Below are 16,107 nucleotides of genomic sequence, written 5' to 3' on the forward strand. Positions count from 1 at the left end.
ACAAATAAACAGAAATAATATGATGCCAGGGAGCTATTAGTGCTATGAAGAAAAATAAAGCTAGGTAAGAAGACAGAGGATGTTTGAGGGTGCTCTTTTAGAAAAGATGGTGAAGAAAGGCTTCACTGAGTTGGCGACATCTTAACAGAAACCTGCATGAAGTAAAGGAACCATATAAATATCTGGGGAAGTATTCCAGGCAAAAGGAACAGTGGGTACACAGGCCTGAAGTGAGGCCTGAGTCTGGCTCATTCAAAGAAGGAAAATGTCAATGTGACCTAGTATTGAACAAGGGGAAGAATGCCAGGAAATTAGATAGGAAAGGTAGTCACAGGTCAGGTCCTATGAACTTTTTCAGGCCATGGTAAGGCCTCTTTAATATATTCTAAGCATTGTTTAAGACTAGGTTAAGAAAAATATCATAGGTTACCTCAGTAAGAAACCTCATGCCTAAAGCAAGCCAAGCCAAAAATTTATATACATGATTTGAATAGGTAATATATGCACATAGTGGTGTTTTTATATTTTAAAGAAATCATTATGTATGAAAGAGTATACAACTTTCCATCCTGTCCCATAGCAACCTAATTAGTTCCTCTTCTCACACAATCACTGTTAGTGGTTTTGTGTATCCTTCCAGCACGAATTTTCCCCCCAGGGGGTTTTATACATCTGTAAGCAAATATCCTATATAATAAAAGCCTAATATGCTAAGTGTCCAGTCATCCAACCAATCAAAGCATAATATGCTAATGACATGCTAAGGCTACTCAACTGCTCACTATGATGTGCAATGACCACCAAGGGGCAGACAGTCGACCAGTCGCTATGACGTGCACTGACCACCAGGGGGCAGACGCTCCGACCAGTAGGTTAGCTTGCTGCTGGGGTCTGGCTGATCAGGACTGAGTGAGATGGGCATGCCCTGGAGCCTTCCCATGGTCCCTCTCCAGCCCCGATCGTGCACCGGTGGGATCCCTCGGCCTGGACTGTGCCCTCTCGCAATCCAGGACTCCTTGGGGGATGTCGGAGAGCAGGTTTTGGCCTGATTCTGCAGGCCAGGCAGAGGCACTCCACTGGTGCATGAATTTGTGCACCGGGCCTCTAGTTAATATATAATCTCCCTATAAAAAATAGATGGCAGCCATGGCATACATACCATACACTCTTATATCATTACTTATGCAAAAATATACCTTGCAGATATTTCCATATCAGAATATGAAAAGTTTCCTCATTTTTTGAATTATTATGTAATATTCTATTTTGTGGATGTATCCTAATTAGTTTTAGCCAGTCATCTACTGGTGGGTAGATATTTCAGCTATTTCCAATCTTTGCTACTATAAATCATTACTACATATACCTACTTTATGCTACAAATGACTCTCATATACTAATTTTGCAAATGAAAAAAAATGAAATTGTTGGATCAAAGTGTGTTGGCATTTGCAGTTTTACATATTTTGAAAGATATTGCCAAAGATATTGCTGCCCTTTTACTGAGTTACACCAATTATGTCCACTAATATACGAAAATGTCAGTTTCCCTAGGTCCTCTGAAACAGCACTTTGGATGATTAAAAACAAAAATCTATAAAGTTCCTCAAGAACTTCGAACTCAAAAAATAACTTACCCAACACAAACTTATTCTCTGAAGCAGAAATGAAGTTAATACTATAATAACTAATCAGAAAGTTGTGTCTTACAGTCCAAATAAAGCCCCCAAAGCTATGCTTTGAGTGATAACTTTTTTCAAAGATAAAAATTCTATTCAAATTAAAAACCTAGTATTGAATAACTGGTAATTTCTAAGGTAAGAATGATGTTGGTGTTGGCAGTAGGAATAATTTTTAAACAAGCATCCTATAGAGGGGAAACTGAAACTTAGAAAGGATCAGTAAGTTGCCAAAAATGACTCATGTGACTAGTAAACCCTGGTGTGCTGACTAGAGTCTAAGCTTTTAACTGCTAAGATAATGCCTAAACCACTTGGAGTCTCATATGTTCAATAAAAACAAGAGATGTGGGTTTTCCCTCCGACTCTACTATCATTTACTAGCTATGTAAATCTCCCACCTTAATGGAAACATTTTATACATTTTTTTGTAATGTGGTATACAAACATTAAAAATTTTAGTGTTTTCACTTGTAAGCAAGGAGACTGGATTATATTACCTAAAGTTCTTTCCTGCTCAGACAGCCTGTTGTTCTATTCTATTGTTACATGGTATGATCTACTTATCGCACTGAGAAATGTAAGAGCAATCAAAAAGGATGTTGTGCCATTGCTATGTTACTGTTCCATTTCTAAGAAAAATGGTTCTCATGTCGAAATGTCTCTTGCTTTTCTGGACATGCTGCCCTACTCCCTCCACACCTCAAGTTGAGGCAGAACTTTCAAGTTCAAATTACAGTTCTGATACTGGATATCTCTAATGGCCCTCTCAACTCTCTCTACTAATTTTTCTTGATATGTATACAGGTTATTTCCTCTCCTTCCCAGGAACTTCCCAAAGTGCTTTGAGGAGAGGAGAAGACATCGTGGAATTGCATGGTACAGTATCCAAACATCTTCGTTTCAATGTTTATTGTTGAATGAAGAAAACTACTTTAAAACTGTAAAACTACTACGCTAAAGAGCTCATCAATAGCATTCTCTGCCTCAAATTTGCACACATGAATAAAGAGCAAGTAAAAAACGTAAGGATTCTATATTTTAAAAACCTCCATACCATAAAGGAAATGTAAAATAACTGAATTTTATTTGTGCTTGATAAAGGCTAAAAATTTAATTACTACATAAATTCCTTAAATAACATATTTTTACATGAAACAATTATAACAAGTCGTCAAGAATACACTGAAATCTACTGAAAAGATTTTGGTCATACTAGAGACCCAATGCACGAAATTCATGCAAGAGTAGGCCTTCCTTTCTTCCTTCCTTCCCTTGGCTGCCAGCACAGGCTTCCCTCTGACACCGGGACCCTGGCTTCCCCCCCCACCCCCTTGCCGGCAGGCACCTGGGTCCCGGGTTCCCTCCAGCCCTGGCTTCGTCTGGAAGGCCGTCCAGAATGACATCCGGAATGATGTCCGGTCTAATTAGCATATTACCCTTTTATTATTATAGAAGATAGTATCTTGTGTGTGTGTATTTCAGAAAGTATCTCAATTCTAATTAATCATCATGCCTAGGTCTCCTGTCATGTCCTCTTGTGGCTGTTAAAATTCCTGGTTACTAAGACTGGCAACCCCCCTTCACCTCCACCTTGAGAATCCTCAGAATCATATCATTTATGCATATCCCTCTGGTGTTCAGTTCCCTCTTCACTTCTAGCTCCTGGAATTTCTTTTACTTTCTAGTGAACTCAACAATACATTTAAAAGGATTTTATAATACTTTAACTAGGAGTGTTTCCAAGTTATCTCGCCTGACAACTTGCTTCAGCAGTAGTCATTTGATCCTTTCAACAATATAAGACAAGTGACCACTTTACAGATGAGAAAACTAAAGTTCAGAAAGGTTAAAGATTTACTATTAATTAGGTTCATAGTTGTAATTAAATAATTATTCATGCAAATATCAAACTGTTCATCTTTTTCTCTAGATTTTAAATTCTATAACAGGACCGATCCATAGCTATTTTCACCACGCCATCCTCAATGAGTAGCACAGTGTCTAACTCATAGTAGGTAGTTGATAAATATTAATTCATTCATTCATGGCTAATAAGTGGCAGAAGCAGGATTAAAATCCAGGACCTCTGAATCATAATTCACTATACTCAGTGTCTAAAGTAAATAGTGATAGGAGTTAATAGGAAAACTCAAGGAGAGGACCTAGTCTAAAGGAGAATATCCTCACCCCCCCCATGGTTACTCACATGTCATTTATGAATTCACTCAGGTATTCAATAGGTTGCCGAGTTCCTATCAGAGGCACTGTGCTAAGCACTGGGGGCATAATAGTAAACAAAATAAACAAGCCTCTGACCACATGGAGGTGACAGACACTAACAAATAGTCACACATGTAAATTTAAGCCTCAACTATGACTTGTGCTGTGTGGGATGGATGATGGTAATGGCAATGAATGAAATGGCACTGACCATGAGGTCATTTCCTAACTTTAGTATTTTATGGACATAGACTTCAAAGCATGACAGTTAAGTGATACATAAGGGTCTTAAGGACAGTGGGGGAGCTACAACTATTCTAGCACTAACTCTAGAGCCCTTTCAAATACAGGAAGTATAGTGGTTGAAAGCATGAGCTTTGAAATCAGATAAATGACTGGCCTACTCTCTTCGAGTTGATTCTTTATCTATTGAATGGCAATAAGAACTACTCACAGAGTTGTTGTGAAGATAAAATGAATCATTAATATCTGTGAAATTTATCACAGGCTCATAGTCAATGAATGGTGGATATATTTTTCCCCAATCTAAGATCTAGTTCATTAAGTAGGAGCTACAGTACTTCTCTTAAGATCTTCTCCCTGGTTTTCCATCACCAGCACAAATTCCTTCAGATGTCCAAATTACTTCTTTCCTTATCTACTTAATTACTACTTGTATCAATACGCTTATGTCCAGAACACTCCTATAAACTCCACATCTGTGCACTCAAACTGCCTACCCAGCATCTATAACTGGATGTCTGAAAAGATTCTCAGTCTTAAAATGATCCCCAATGATAAGGATTTCTCCCCCAAACCTCTGCTACCCTTATGGCTTTCCCAAACTCAGTTAACGGCAACTCCAATTTGACAGCAGTATAGGACAAAAGCATTGAAGTCACCCTTGACTCTTCTCTTTCCTTCTCCCTCTCAGCAAATCCTGTTTGCTCTAAATTTAAAATATATCTAGAATAGGAAAACCTCTCTCTACCTCCATTGCCACTATCCTGATCTGTGAATGTTGATTTTATGTGTCAATTTGGCTGGGCTACAGTACCCAGATATTTAATCAAACATTATTCAGGAAGTTTCTGTAAAGGTGTCTTTTGGATGAGATTAACATTTAAATCTGTGGCCTCTGAGTAAAGCAGTTTACCTCCATCATGTGCATGGGTCATATCTAGTCAGTTGAAGGCCTTAACAGACTACATGTTTAACTTACTTATCTTGTTTTTTAGCTATTATTACCTCCACCAGAAATGTAAGCTTAGTGAAGGCAGGGAGTTTTATCTGCTTTGTTCACTGCTTTAATAGTTTTTAAGGTCCTGGCTCTGCTCTCCAGCAAGGAGGTTGTGGCGTCAGCAGGTTCCAGGCGATTCAAGCTCCATAAGGGATGATAGAGGTTGTTTACAACTACCGACCATATGGGGAAGAAAGAGCTCGTGAAAGTGCAACACTGATGACACCATTGGGGTCCTTAAGAAGCTGACTGTAGCCCAAACTGGTAGCCTTTGGAACAAGATCGTACTAAACAGTGGTACATGATTTTTAAGGACCACATTTTTCTGGGATGAACCTGGAGCTTTATGACCAAGAGAGCATAATCCCCCTCCCCCGAACCTGTCCCCTGCCCCCTTGCTGTCCCCTCTCCTCCTACCCTTACCTCCCACACTGGTATGGATGATTGTTTTTAAAAAGTCATGTTAATAAAAATTTAGAAGCAGAAGAAAAGAGACAGTTTTTAGATTCTAAAGCAATGCCTGGTATATAGTAAGTATTCAATATAAATTTAAGTGAAAGAAAAAACCCTCAAAAGCCCTCACTTATACTTCATTGCCTTTCCATTCTCTATCACAGGACGGCTGACTATTTTCTTCTTTTCTGAGCCCACTTCTGCTGCCTCACTAATCATTCAGCATCAGGGACTCATCATCACTTTTAACTTATAGCCTGAGAGTCTGCCAAGCATGTCAAACTCAAAGACTAACACAGGCCAAATAAACAAGGCATGTGGCCCGCAGCCTTGAGTTTGATATGCTTGGGCTGACACCTGAAATTCTCAACTCAGTCAATCTGCCAAATTATTACAACCCCCTCCTCAAGGATGGGATGATGTCTTTATTAAGACAAAAACTTCCTGAACCTAAAGACTACAAGTGAAGAATGATATCAATTTATTTTTCAGAAGCAATTTTCTACTCTTCTAATGTCCAATTTCCTATACACACTGTAAACACACTGAATACTAAGTCTTATATGCCTCTCTGATTAATATGGTTGGTGAAATAAGTATCAAGTACTACCTGAATAGAATTATAGTGGAAATAAGGCAATAACATATGTTACGCTTTTAAAAGTGGCAAAAAAGTTTAGAATATATGGTAAAGAAAAGGGAAGACAGAGAAAAACAGAGACAGACATTACATGTAAGTATTTTAAGTGTTTTTTTTTCTTTTTAATCCTCGCCCGAGGATATTTTTCCATTGATTTTTAGAGAGAGGGAAAGACAGAGAGAAGCATACATGTGAGAGAAACACATCGATTGGTTGCCTCCTGCACGAACCGACCAGGGGCCGGGCTGGGGAGGAGCCTGCAACAAAGATACATGCTCTTGACTGGAATCGAACCCGGGACCCTTGGGTCCGCAGGCCGATGCTCTATCCACTGAGCCAAACCAACTAGGGATTAAGGTTTTTTTTTGATGAGCCAATTTTGATGACTAAAGTTAGTATTAGTTTGAATTGCATTAATACAGTTAATAATTACTATGTTCATTTATATTGCTATAATTTATTCATGAAACATTGATTATCGACTATGAACCAGAAACAAGAGCTATAAAAATAATTAAAACATAGGTCTTTCATGAGTTTAGGGAGTGTGATAAGCCTGTATATAAGCAAAAAATTTAGTACAGTGTGATAAATGATGCTAAAATATGAGTAAAGTTCAGAGAAAGTATAATGTCTACTTACGTTAAAAAGTTGTTTTTTAGCATATGTTCTAATCTGTCCTTGGTAAGAAAAGAGAAAAAGAAAATTTATTATTAACTGTAATTGTATTCATTAGATGTCATTAACATATATAAAGAGTGGATGTTCTGGGCTTTATCCACCAAACGAATTACCTTTTGGCCAGGAGCAATGAACCTGTGGCAGAGCGCAACATCCTCGGGACAGCTGGCGAGAACCATCGCTGTTGCGGACTTGAAGAGCCCCTCCATGACCTGAGAGCAATGACAGAACAGCCTGACTTGGGAGCCACTTTCTGTGAAGGACCTGTTGAGGGTATTGGAAGGATTGCCTCCAGGTTTAGAATGCACTACAGCAAGTTCAGTTTCTTAGATTAATTAGAGGAGGAACTGCAACTTCTCAGAGGGGGCAAAATGAGAAAGAAAAACGCTTACATCTTTTGTCAACAGTTTCAATACTGATAATGAAGTCAGATGTCAAATAAACAGCTAAAACTGATTGATGCCTCTCTAAATTTCAATATTCTCACTTATGGAATCATTGCAATAACAGTACTTAGCTTACAGGATTGTTGTGAGAGCTAAATGAAATAATACATGTAGAAGATGTAGCTTACTACCCAGCCCACAGAAGCACACAACAAATATTAGTTATGAAGAGTGAGACACTTTGAAAAGTGTTTCAGTCAGTCACTGATAAAGGAAAGTAAACCTTAAAAGCAGAGAGGCCATGAGATATATCTACACCTAAGTATACATACATTTTTGCTTTTCTAAAGCATAAAGCAAAAAAATAACACTAATCATTATATAACACAAACCAGCATATTCAACTGTAAACCTACTTTTGCCTACCCCGTATAAGAATTCATTCCACCAGAAGTGTCCATAGAAATCTCACGGGGAAAACTTGTTCATAGAAGAAGAAAGTGATTGAAATGGAAAATAGTTTTTTAAAAATATATTTTATTGATTTTTTACAGAGAGGAAGGGAGAGGGATAGAGAGTTAGAAACATCGATCAGCTGCCTCCTGCACACCCCCTACTGGGGATGTGCCCGCAACCAAGGTACATGCCCTTGACTGGAATCGAACCTGGGACCCTTGAATCTGCAGGCCGACGCTCTATCTACTGAGCCAAACCGGTCAGGGCGAAATGGAAAATATTTCTAAAATATTTTTAACCCAAACTAAAATTTTTGGCTTAAAGTCAATGAAATCATAATAGGCCCTCCAAATGTCGTACTCGTAAAGATACATGCATTTATTCAGCACAGGCTGCCACAGAGGCAGGCTCCTTCCTTGAATCCTCTCTTGCATCACAGGTGAACCATATCAGGGCTGCAAATGCAGGGAGTTTGTGTGTGTGTGGGGAGGAGCATAAGCGTTTACTGAAGTAATCTAATATGACCGGATGTAAGAAAGTACTTAATTACCAGTGACAACCAGATATATTTATACATACATAATACTTTTATATTTACATATACTTTACATTTTTATATTTGGAAATATATATGGATATATAATATAGAAGTAAGGAATAATTGGATAAAAGAAGAGCAAAAGGAGGCCAAAGATCTTTTACCTTGAGGCTGTATCTCCTTCAATCTAACAGCGAGATAAAGAAATCACTAAGTAACTAAATGATTTATGAAGAGTCATATCTTCAATTACTAAAAAAAGCCGATGCATATTGGGAGGAAAAAAGAACAGGTAGGTTGGCCAGTGCGCCTGCACCGTTGAGGGACACAGTATACCTATCAGTAAGATGAAGACTTTGACCACTGGAGCTGTTAAATCGGTGTCTTTCATGAGCAGTAAATTTCCATTTGAAGAAGTAAATCATTGGCTTCTCTAACCTTGACTTTCAGACTATGCTCTATAAATATATTTGAAGGAAAAAGAAACTTAACTGAAGGGTCAGCATAACCCTCAGATGTTTTTAAAGGTATATTACTCAATGGCTCTAAAACAGTAACATGTAATTGCTATACCTCATGAGGAGAAAATCCTTTGTTACAATATTTTAATTTAATATTTAAGAGACTGCTCTTCGTCAGGATAATAATTCCCACAGAATGTAATTTATAAAAGGAAGAAAAGTTAAAAAAAAGCAGGAGATCACTTTTGAGGGAGCATATTTTTTTCACCTATATTTAGGAGAAAAGCTTATATTTTAATCAATCAAATCATTCAACAGTATATGTGCTAAGTCCCACTCAGTGTAGTACCAAATATGTTATTTAATTATAGAATATATACATACATAAAAGGCTAAGTGACCATCTGACCATCCGACAGTCCTGACCGGCTGGTACATATGGCACACACTGACCACCGGGGGCAGATGCTGAACGCAGGAGCTGCCAAGTGGTTCTCGGGTGACACACCTCGGAACCAGAGAGGAGGGAGCCCGATTCCTCCTGGGGCCACGTGACTCCACCTTCGGTCGGGCCATGGGTTACATTGTTGCTGGGGCACTGTTAGCCCTGAACTGGTTTACTGCCAAGCTGCGGTGACTTGGCAGCGGTGGTTCTCGGGCAACGCACCCTGGAACCAGAGAGGAGGGAGCACGGCCCCGCTTCCTTTCAATGTGCATGAATCCGTGCACCAGGCCACTAGTAGAATATATAATTATGAAGCAAAGATTATAATGTTTAATAAATTCTAACATAATTTATGTATTGTTTTTGTAGCTGTTCCCTCTGGACTCTATTTTGGGGCAGTAGAGACAGGGTCAAGGCAGAAGAAATAGGAAGGTTAAAAGTATGGTTCTGTTCCTTACAATACTCTCATTGCCCAAGTGAAAGAGTAAGACAGTATTGGGTTGTGGGCTCAAACTGAAAGCAACTTAAGGAATTTACTGACTCCATGTGAGGCATAGACCTGAATCTCTATAATCTAGAAAGGGGTTACTTAACAGTTTTAATGTTGATATTTTTGGCCAGAGAATTCTTTGTTGGGGGGAGAGGGCTGTGCGCTGTGGGATGCTGAACAGCATTCCTAGTCTTTAGTCACTAGGTATCATTAGCAACCACTCCCAAACCACTCCCTAGTGATCTAGAACAATAGTGGGAGATGTTAATGGGGTAGGGAAATGGATACTATGGGATGTGGCCAGAACACCCCTTCAGAACCAAGAGCTTTCTCTGCTGGGAATATTAACTGCTGTTGGTTCATGGTCGAGTTCCTCTTCAGGAATGGTCCAGGCCAAGAGTGCTCTCTTACTGTGGTTACACCTCTTCCCAAGGATGGCCCATGTCCAATGACTGGTTGATGGGGGGAAGCACAAAAGCCCACCTCTTGCCTTCATATGGGACAACTATGAAGGACCATTCCAGCTCCAAAGCTCCTCACAGAGCTAGCTAAGGCCTCTGTGAATGCATCACAGTTCAACTTCTCCCTCTGCCCAGTGCTTCTCCCTCTTCCTTTCCCTACAGGTGTTGTTCTCTAGAGCATTCCTCAATAATTCCCTGATGCTAATCTCTGCTTTAGAACTTGCTTACGACAAAATACAACCTAAGACAGGATAATCAAATAGTGAGTCCATTCTGTTTGGTGGTATATTTAGTATTTATGTTTTAAGTGGAATTGGGTCATTTACTGGGTGAATAAGAAGAGAATATAAATGAATGGAAATGATAGCTGATAAAAACTGCTAAAATAAACATCTTGTAATTATAAATCCAAACTAAGATGTTAACCAAAATGGTACTGAGTAGAGAATTCATAATAACAATAGTAAATAATTTCTGGGTCCTAACTAAGTGCCATGAACTATGCTAAGTACCTTATATATATTATCTGTCTAATCCTCTGAACCAGCGGTCGCCAACCATTCCAACCTCACGGACCACTGGTTGGTGACTGCTGTTCTGAACTATCCTATGAAGTAAGCATTATTATTCCCATTTTATAGATGAGGAAACTGAGGCTCAGAGAAATTAAGTCCCTTGCTTAAAGTCACATAGCAAGGAACTGATGAACAAATCCTGGTCCATTCCACTCCAGAACTTGTGTTTTCTATCTGGATTATGGCCACAACCTCCTAAGAGGACTCCCACCTCTGTTTTTATCTCACTCTAAATCATTTTTCATATTGCTGCTAGAGAGTTTTTCTAAACTATAACTCTGACCATGGCCTTTCCTACTGAGAACTCCTTCTCCTTTATCTTTTGGATTAAATTCAAACTCCTTAGCATGGCATTTCTCCATCCTCATCCCTTGCCTCCTGTGGATGCTTTCTAATACAGTTATATAGAAATTTCCCTAACCATAAAGATGTTTTATTTGTTTGCCTAGGAAATGACAAGGGCTACTATTTACTGAGCCTGCAATATGTCAGACTGTGTGCTTTACATTGTATACATTGTTTCTTTTACTCCTCACAATAACCTTATGAAATAGGTACTATTATTCTCATTTTACAGTTGAGGAAGTTAAAGATCACCAAGGTTAGGTAACATCATAACAACGTTAAGGGCAAACCTGAGATATGAACTTAAATGTCTGGCTCTTGTACTAAAGACATTCTAAGATGTTTATTAAATTAAGTAGTTCTCTATCTTCTTCATCCTATGAACACCTTGCAATGCACAGATGTAAAAATGTATACAGAAGCATTTTAATGTCACCGAGGCCTGACATTTAGAGTCTATTTTAAAATTTATGTACCTACCTGCATGAGATCTTGAAGGCTCTCCACAAAAGAGATCTCGGCTTCTACCATATAAAACTCTGCCAGGTGTCTCCGGCTCTGAGAATTCTCAGCTCGAAATGTTGGACCAAAGGTAAACACTTGAGTAAAAGCTCTGCAATTCAAGATTAAGAGTATAAAAATAGGATTCACATGATTAATTTTAAGTATTTAAAATACTCAGTGAGCTCTTAAAGAAAAAAAAGTTTTGGACCTCTGTCTTGTCCACAAATGCATACATATTAGCTGCTGTATTTCCTTAATGGTTGATAATAATAGTTTCATTAAAAGGGTTACATTTATAGAAACTATTTTATCCTGAAGGAATTTGCAAATGCTTTACAAACCCTATGGCTCACTAAATATAGAATGATAACCACCTCTGGGTGCACTCTACTGCAGCTGCCTTAAACAGCAGGCAACTACATTTCACAGTAATCAAGAGCAAAGTAAACGAAAAATACCACAGCCCACGAAGCTACACAGAGAATCTAGATAGTAACAGTTAAAATGAGAATTTCATGTAGATAAAATGGGTTTATTATTTTTTAAATATGTGAAAAAAGAGTATCAGATATGTATGGTGATTTGCCTTGTTCAAAGTCTACCCAACCACCCAAGTTTCAATTAATGCCGAGTGAGCACTAAAATTTGGAGGTAAGGGTGGATTTTGAAGAACTGTCTACTTGATCCACTGGTTTTCAAAAAGAACTATAGCTCAATAATGCCAACATGAAAAAGATATTTTTAAATTCCTACAGAAGTGGACACTACACCTGAATTCATTCTTTAACACTTACAGTCTCCTCAGAAACAGGGCAACAACTGAGATTAGATCAAACATATAGGAAGTAATGATTATTTATTGAGGACTATCTAATCTTTGAATTTTAAGGTTTTGCTAGGGGAAAAGAAGAGGTGTGGGGTTCTTCAGCTATCATCCCTAGCTTTCTTCACTTGTCTGTCATCAGTCAAATAACATCAGAAAATAGTGCAGAGAATAAACGCATTGTGAATATGCATACCAGTTTTAAATTTATCTACCTATTTGAAGATACTCTGAGAAGCAAAACAGTAAAACAATTATAGTGGAAATAAAAAGATTTATGTTTTCTTTCACAAAAGGCCATTTCAGTTAAGGCCTAGTTGGTAAGAAGCTTAGGAATTTATGTTTTGGTTCTATAGTCATCTTACTGAGACCATGATCAGTTGACCTCTAAGAACTTTAGTTTCTAATGGAAAAATAAACAGTAAGAACTCAAAAATAATACTATGGCAACCTCTCTCCCAAGATTCAGATCCAGACTCGCCGATTAGAATGTCCTGGAAAACACTAAAACTACCTTGTCCCCATAAACAAACAAAAGACAAACAAACAAAAATGGACGATCCTGGTCCTAGCCGGTTTGGCTCAATGGATAGAGCCTCGGCCTGCAGACTGAAAAGTCCCGGGTCAAGGGCACATCCCACAATTGCAGGCTACTCCCCAGCCTGGGCCCTGGTCAGGGCGCGTGCAGGAGGCAACCAATCGATGTGTTTCTCTCACATCAATGTTTCTCTCTGTCTTTCCCTCTCTCTTCCACTCTCAATGGAAAAAATATCCTTGGGTGAGGATTAAAAAAAGGGGGCAATCCAGCTTTTCCTTTTACAGTCCCCCCAATTCTGCTAATTTCAGTTAGTCCACCTACTCACTCCAACCTTACCCCCCACTTCTTCCCCACTGCCCACATTTCCTGTATCATTTTGATTGAGTACAACATTATATTGTTCACACTTCGGAAAGCTCTCTGAAATCGAGAGACTTTTCTTCATCTCCAGATATTGTCTTGTGTGTAAATAACTCTTGTGTTTTGCTTAGAAACCTAAAACAGCTTTTAACTGGTGTCTGCCACCTATCTTTCTTACTCCAGTCCCAAACTAGTACAAGTTTTCAAACTCAAATCTGATTCATCAGCCCTAATTTTAAAATCCTTCAAAGGATAATATTCAAACTCCTAACTTTGACTCAACTGTCTTTCACACAGGCTTCCTCCAATGAAGACATTCTCCTTACACGGCATGCCCTGCATGTTAGGCCTCTGCACAGGCTGTTCCCACTCGCTAATGCCCATCCTTTCTCCTCTCTCTCCAAATGGCAAATTCACATCTATCCTTCAAGACTTGGCTCAAATGTCACTTTCTCTTTGTAACCTTGCGATACACCCCAGAATTTATCATTCCCTCCTTTTTATGACTATAAAAATTTGTTCATATATTTATTACACAGAACATATCACTTTGAAAAGCAAAGTGATATATATTGGTATCTTTCTCCTCCAATGAACTATGAAATTTTCCAGAGCAGGAGTCATGCTTTATTCATATTTGTATCTCTGGTGTCTAAGATAAAACAGGTGCTGAAGCTGAATGAATGAGGACTAATGATGATGACAGGCTTGCTCAGTTGTAAACTCAAAAAAGAACACATCCTCACAAACAGCAACATTACAAACATGTACAGAAAAATACTCAGATATACAGGGAGGGGCAATAGTAGGGTTACAGTTGTGAGTACGTGAAACACAATTTATTCTTGTATTATTATTTATTAATTATATTTTCTATATGATCATCTGTAAACCTAATTTTGACCCACCTTGTATTTTACTGTGGCTGTTACTACTCAGTACCTAAAATGGGTCAAATAATCTAGGTCTGTCCTAAACAATAAATTCAAAAATTACAAGGCCTTGAGTTTTCCAATCTATGATTACACAATCTCTAGGTAGATGGACAATAGTATATCTAAATAAATCAAATGACAATTTCTTTTTGGTATTGCATCATAAGAAATTGTATATACAGATGTTCACTAACAATAAAGGATATTTTATTGAGATTTTCCAGGGTATAAATAGAAATGAGATGACCTCAGCAAAATTTAGTTTGAGGACTCTGAGGGAGATTACAAGAAACGGGCAGTTATATTCCGGAAATACAAGGAAGGCCAAGGGACTGCTGCTCAAAGTAGGCATGCTATTTGTATTATACGAGGCATTGAGAAAACAGTGATTTCTAAAAGATTGACCAGTTCAGTCACAAGGGCATCTGCTTCTCCCACGGCAATTCTATGTGGGGTGCTCTAAAATGAGTAGCAATAGAGATGTTTTATTTAACAATGGTTAATAATTTCTCCTAGCAATGCAGGGTAAGCTCTCTAGTATGAAATACAGAAGTAGATCAGCAATTTCATTTTAATTACTAGTGACCTGGTGCATGGATTAGTGCACATTGAAAGGAAATTAATAAGAAGAAATATTTTAATACCGCTATTTGCCCTTCTCTACAACAGAAGTGTCAACCAAATTCACGATCGACAATGACAGAGTGAAACACACTCATGCCACTGGTGCCACCAGCGAGAGCTTTATATGTATCGCACATGCATGAGTCAACTTAGCCTTTTATAGATACAGAATAAACTTGCTTAATTAGACCTGTTTTCTGATTTACTAGTAGGTAAACTTTTCCCAGCCCAGTGAAGCACCCCAACTTCTCTTTCAGGTAATTTTCAGCAGTAAATATCAACATGAAGCAGATTATTATTGTAGATCATGGAGGGAGAACAAAGGGTAAAATATTTAACTGCAGCAGTGTTTGACTATATTCTGCACAGTGAGAAAACCTGAAGGCATTTTCAAGGTTCACCATTTCTTACTTCTTTTCAGTCGGGTCAAGTTTCTAAGCTTTCTAAATCTCCGTCTTCCAGCTAATGAAAATAGGATTCCACCGAGTCTCATATGTACCTACTCCAGGATTTCTGTGAGGATCAAATGAGATGAGGCATGGGAAAATGCTTCACAAACATTTGGTTAAAGTGTAAAATGTTTGCACCTGGCTATAAAACAAGTCATGTTCCTGGGCTGAAGAAACTGCAAGGAGGCTAGTTGCTAGGGAGAGGAAGCCGGCGTTGCTACGTGACGTCATTACCCGGAGTTGCTACAGTGACCGTTTCTGGGCTGGGCTGTGGGCCGCATTTTGCGTCATGGGGTCTCGGCAGCGCCAGCTGTGATTTGGTGGGCTGTTGCTCCAGGGTGGTTGCTTTGTGGGCACCAGGTCTGTAGTGCCCTTTACTGTTAAACCAGAGGACCGGTGTATGCACCGGTGGGGTCCCTCAGCCTGGCCTGCATGACTGGGCCGAAACCGGCTCTCTGACATCCCCTGAGGGGTCCTGGATTGTGAGAGGGCGCAGGTCAGGCTGAGGGACCCCACCAGTGCATGATCAGGGCCGGGGAGGGACCATGGGAGGTTGACCGGCCTGGGAGGGACTGTGGGAGGGCTCTAGGGCATGTCCAGCCCATTTCGCCCAGTTCCGATCGGGAGGACCCCCGCATCAAGCTAACCTACCGGTTGGAGCGTCTGCCCCTTGGTAGTCAGTGCACATCATAGCGACTGGTCGGATGATGGGAGGGACACTTAGCATATTAGACAGATATAGATATAGATATAGATATAGATATAGATATAGATATAGATATAGATATAGATATATATTAG

The 16,107-nt window shown here is 39.0% G+C and overlaps 1 protein-coding gene across 2 annotated transcripts in view; it reads right to left on the bottom strand.

The window, feature by feature from the left end:
- The window catches only part of NARS2 (asparaginyl-tRNA synthetase 2, mitochondrial), a 111,405-nt gene that overhangs the window by 22,383 nt on the left and 72,915 nt on the right, over positions 1-16,107 (bottom strand). For both annotated transcript variants that reach the window (XM_023755917.1, XM_006091069.3), the window contains exons 7-9: positions 11,554-11,686; positions 7,030-7,128; positions 6,878-6,915 (exon numbers count right to left, since the gene is read on the bottom strand). In XM_023755917.1, coding sequence (XP_023611685.1) covers positions 6,878-6,915; positions 7,030-7,128; positions 11,554-11,686 — 270 coding nt within the window. The remainder of the gene's footprint in view (positions 1-6,877; positions 6,916-7,029; positions 7,129-11,553; positions 11,687-16,107) is intronic.

Source organism: Myotis lucifugus, unplaced genomic scaffold (genome assembly GCF_000147115.1).
Source record: "Myotis lucifugus unplaced genomic scaffold, Myoluc2.0 scaffold_86, whole genome shotgun sequence".
NCBI lineage: Eukaryota > Metazoa > Chordata > Mammalia > Chiroptera > Vespertilionidae > Myotis > Myotis lucifugus.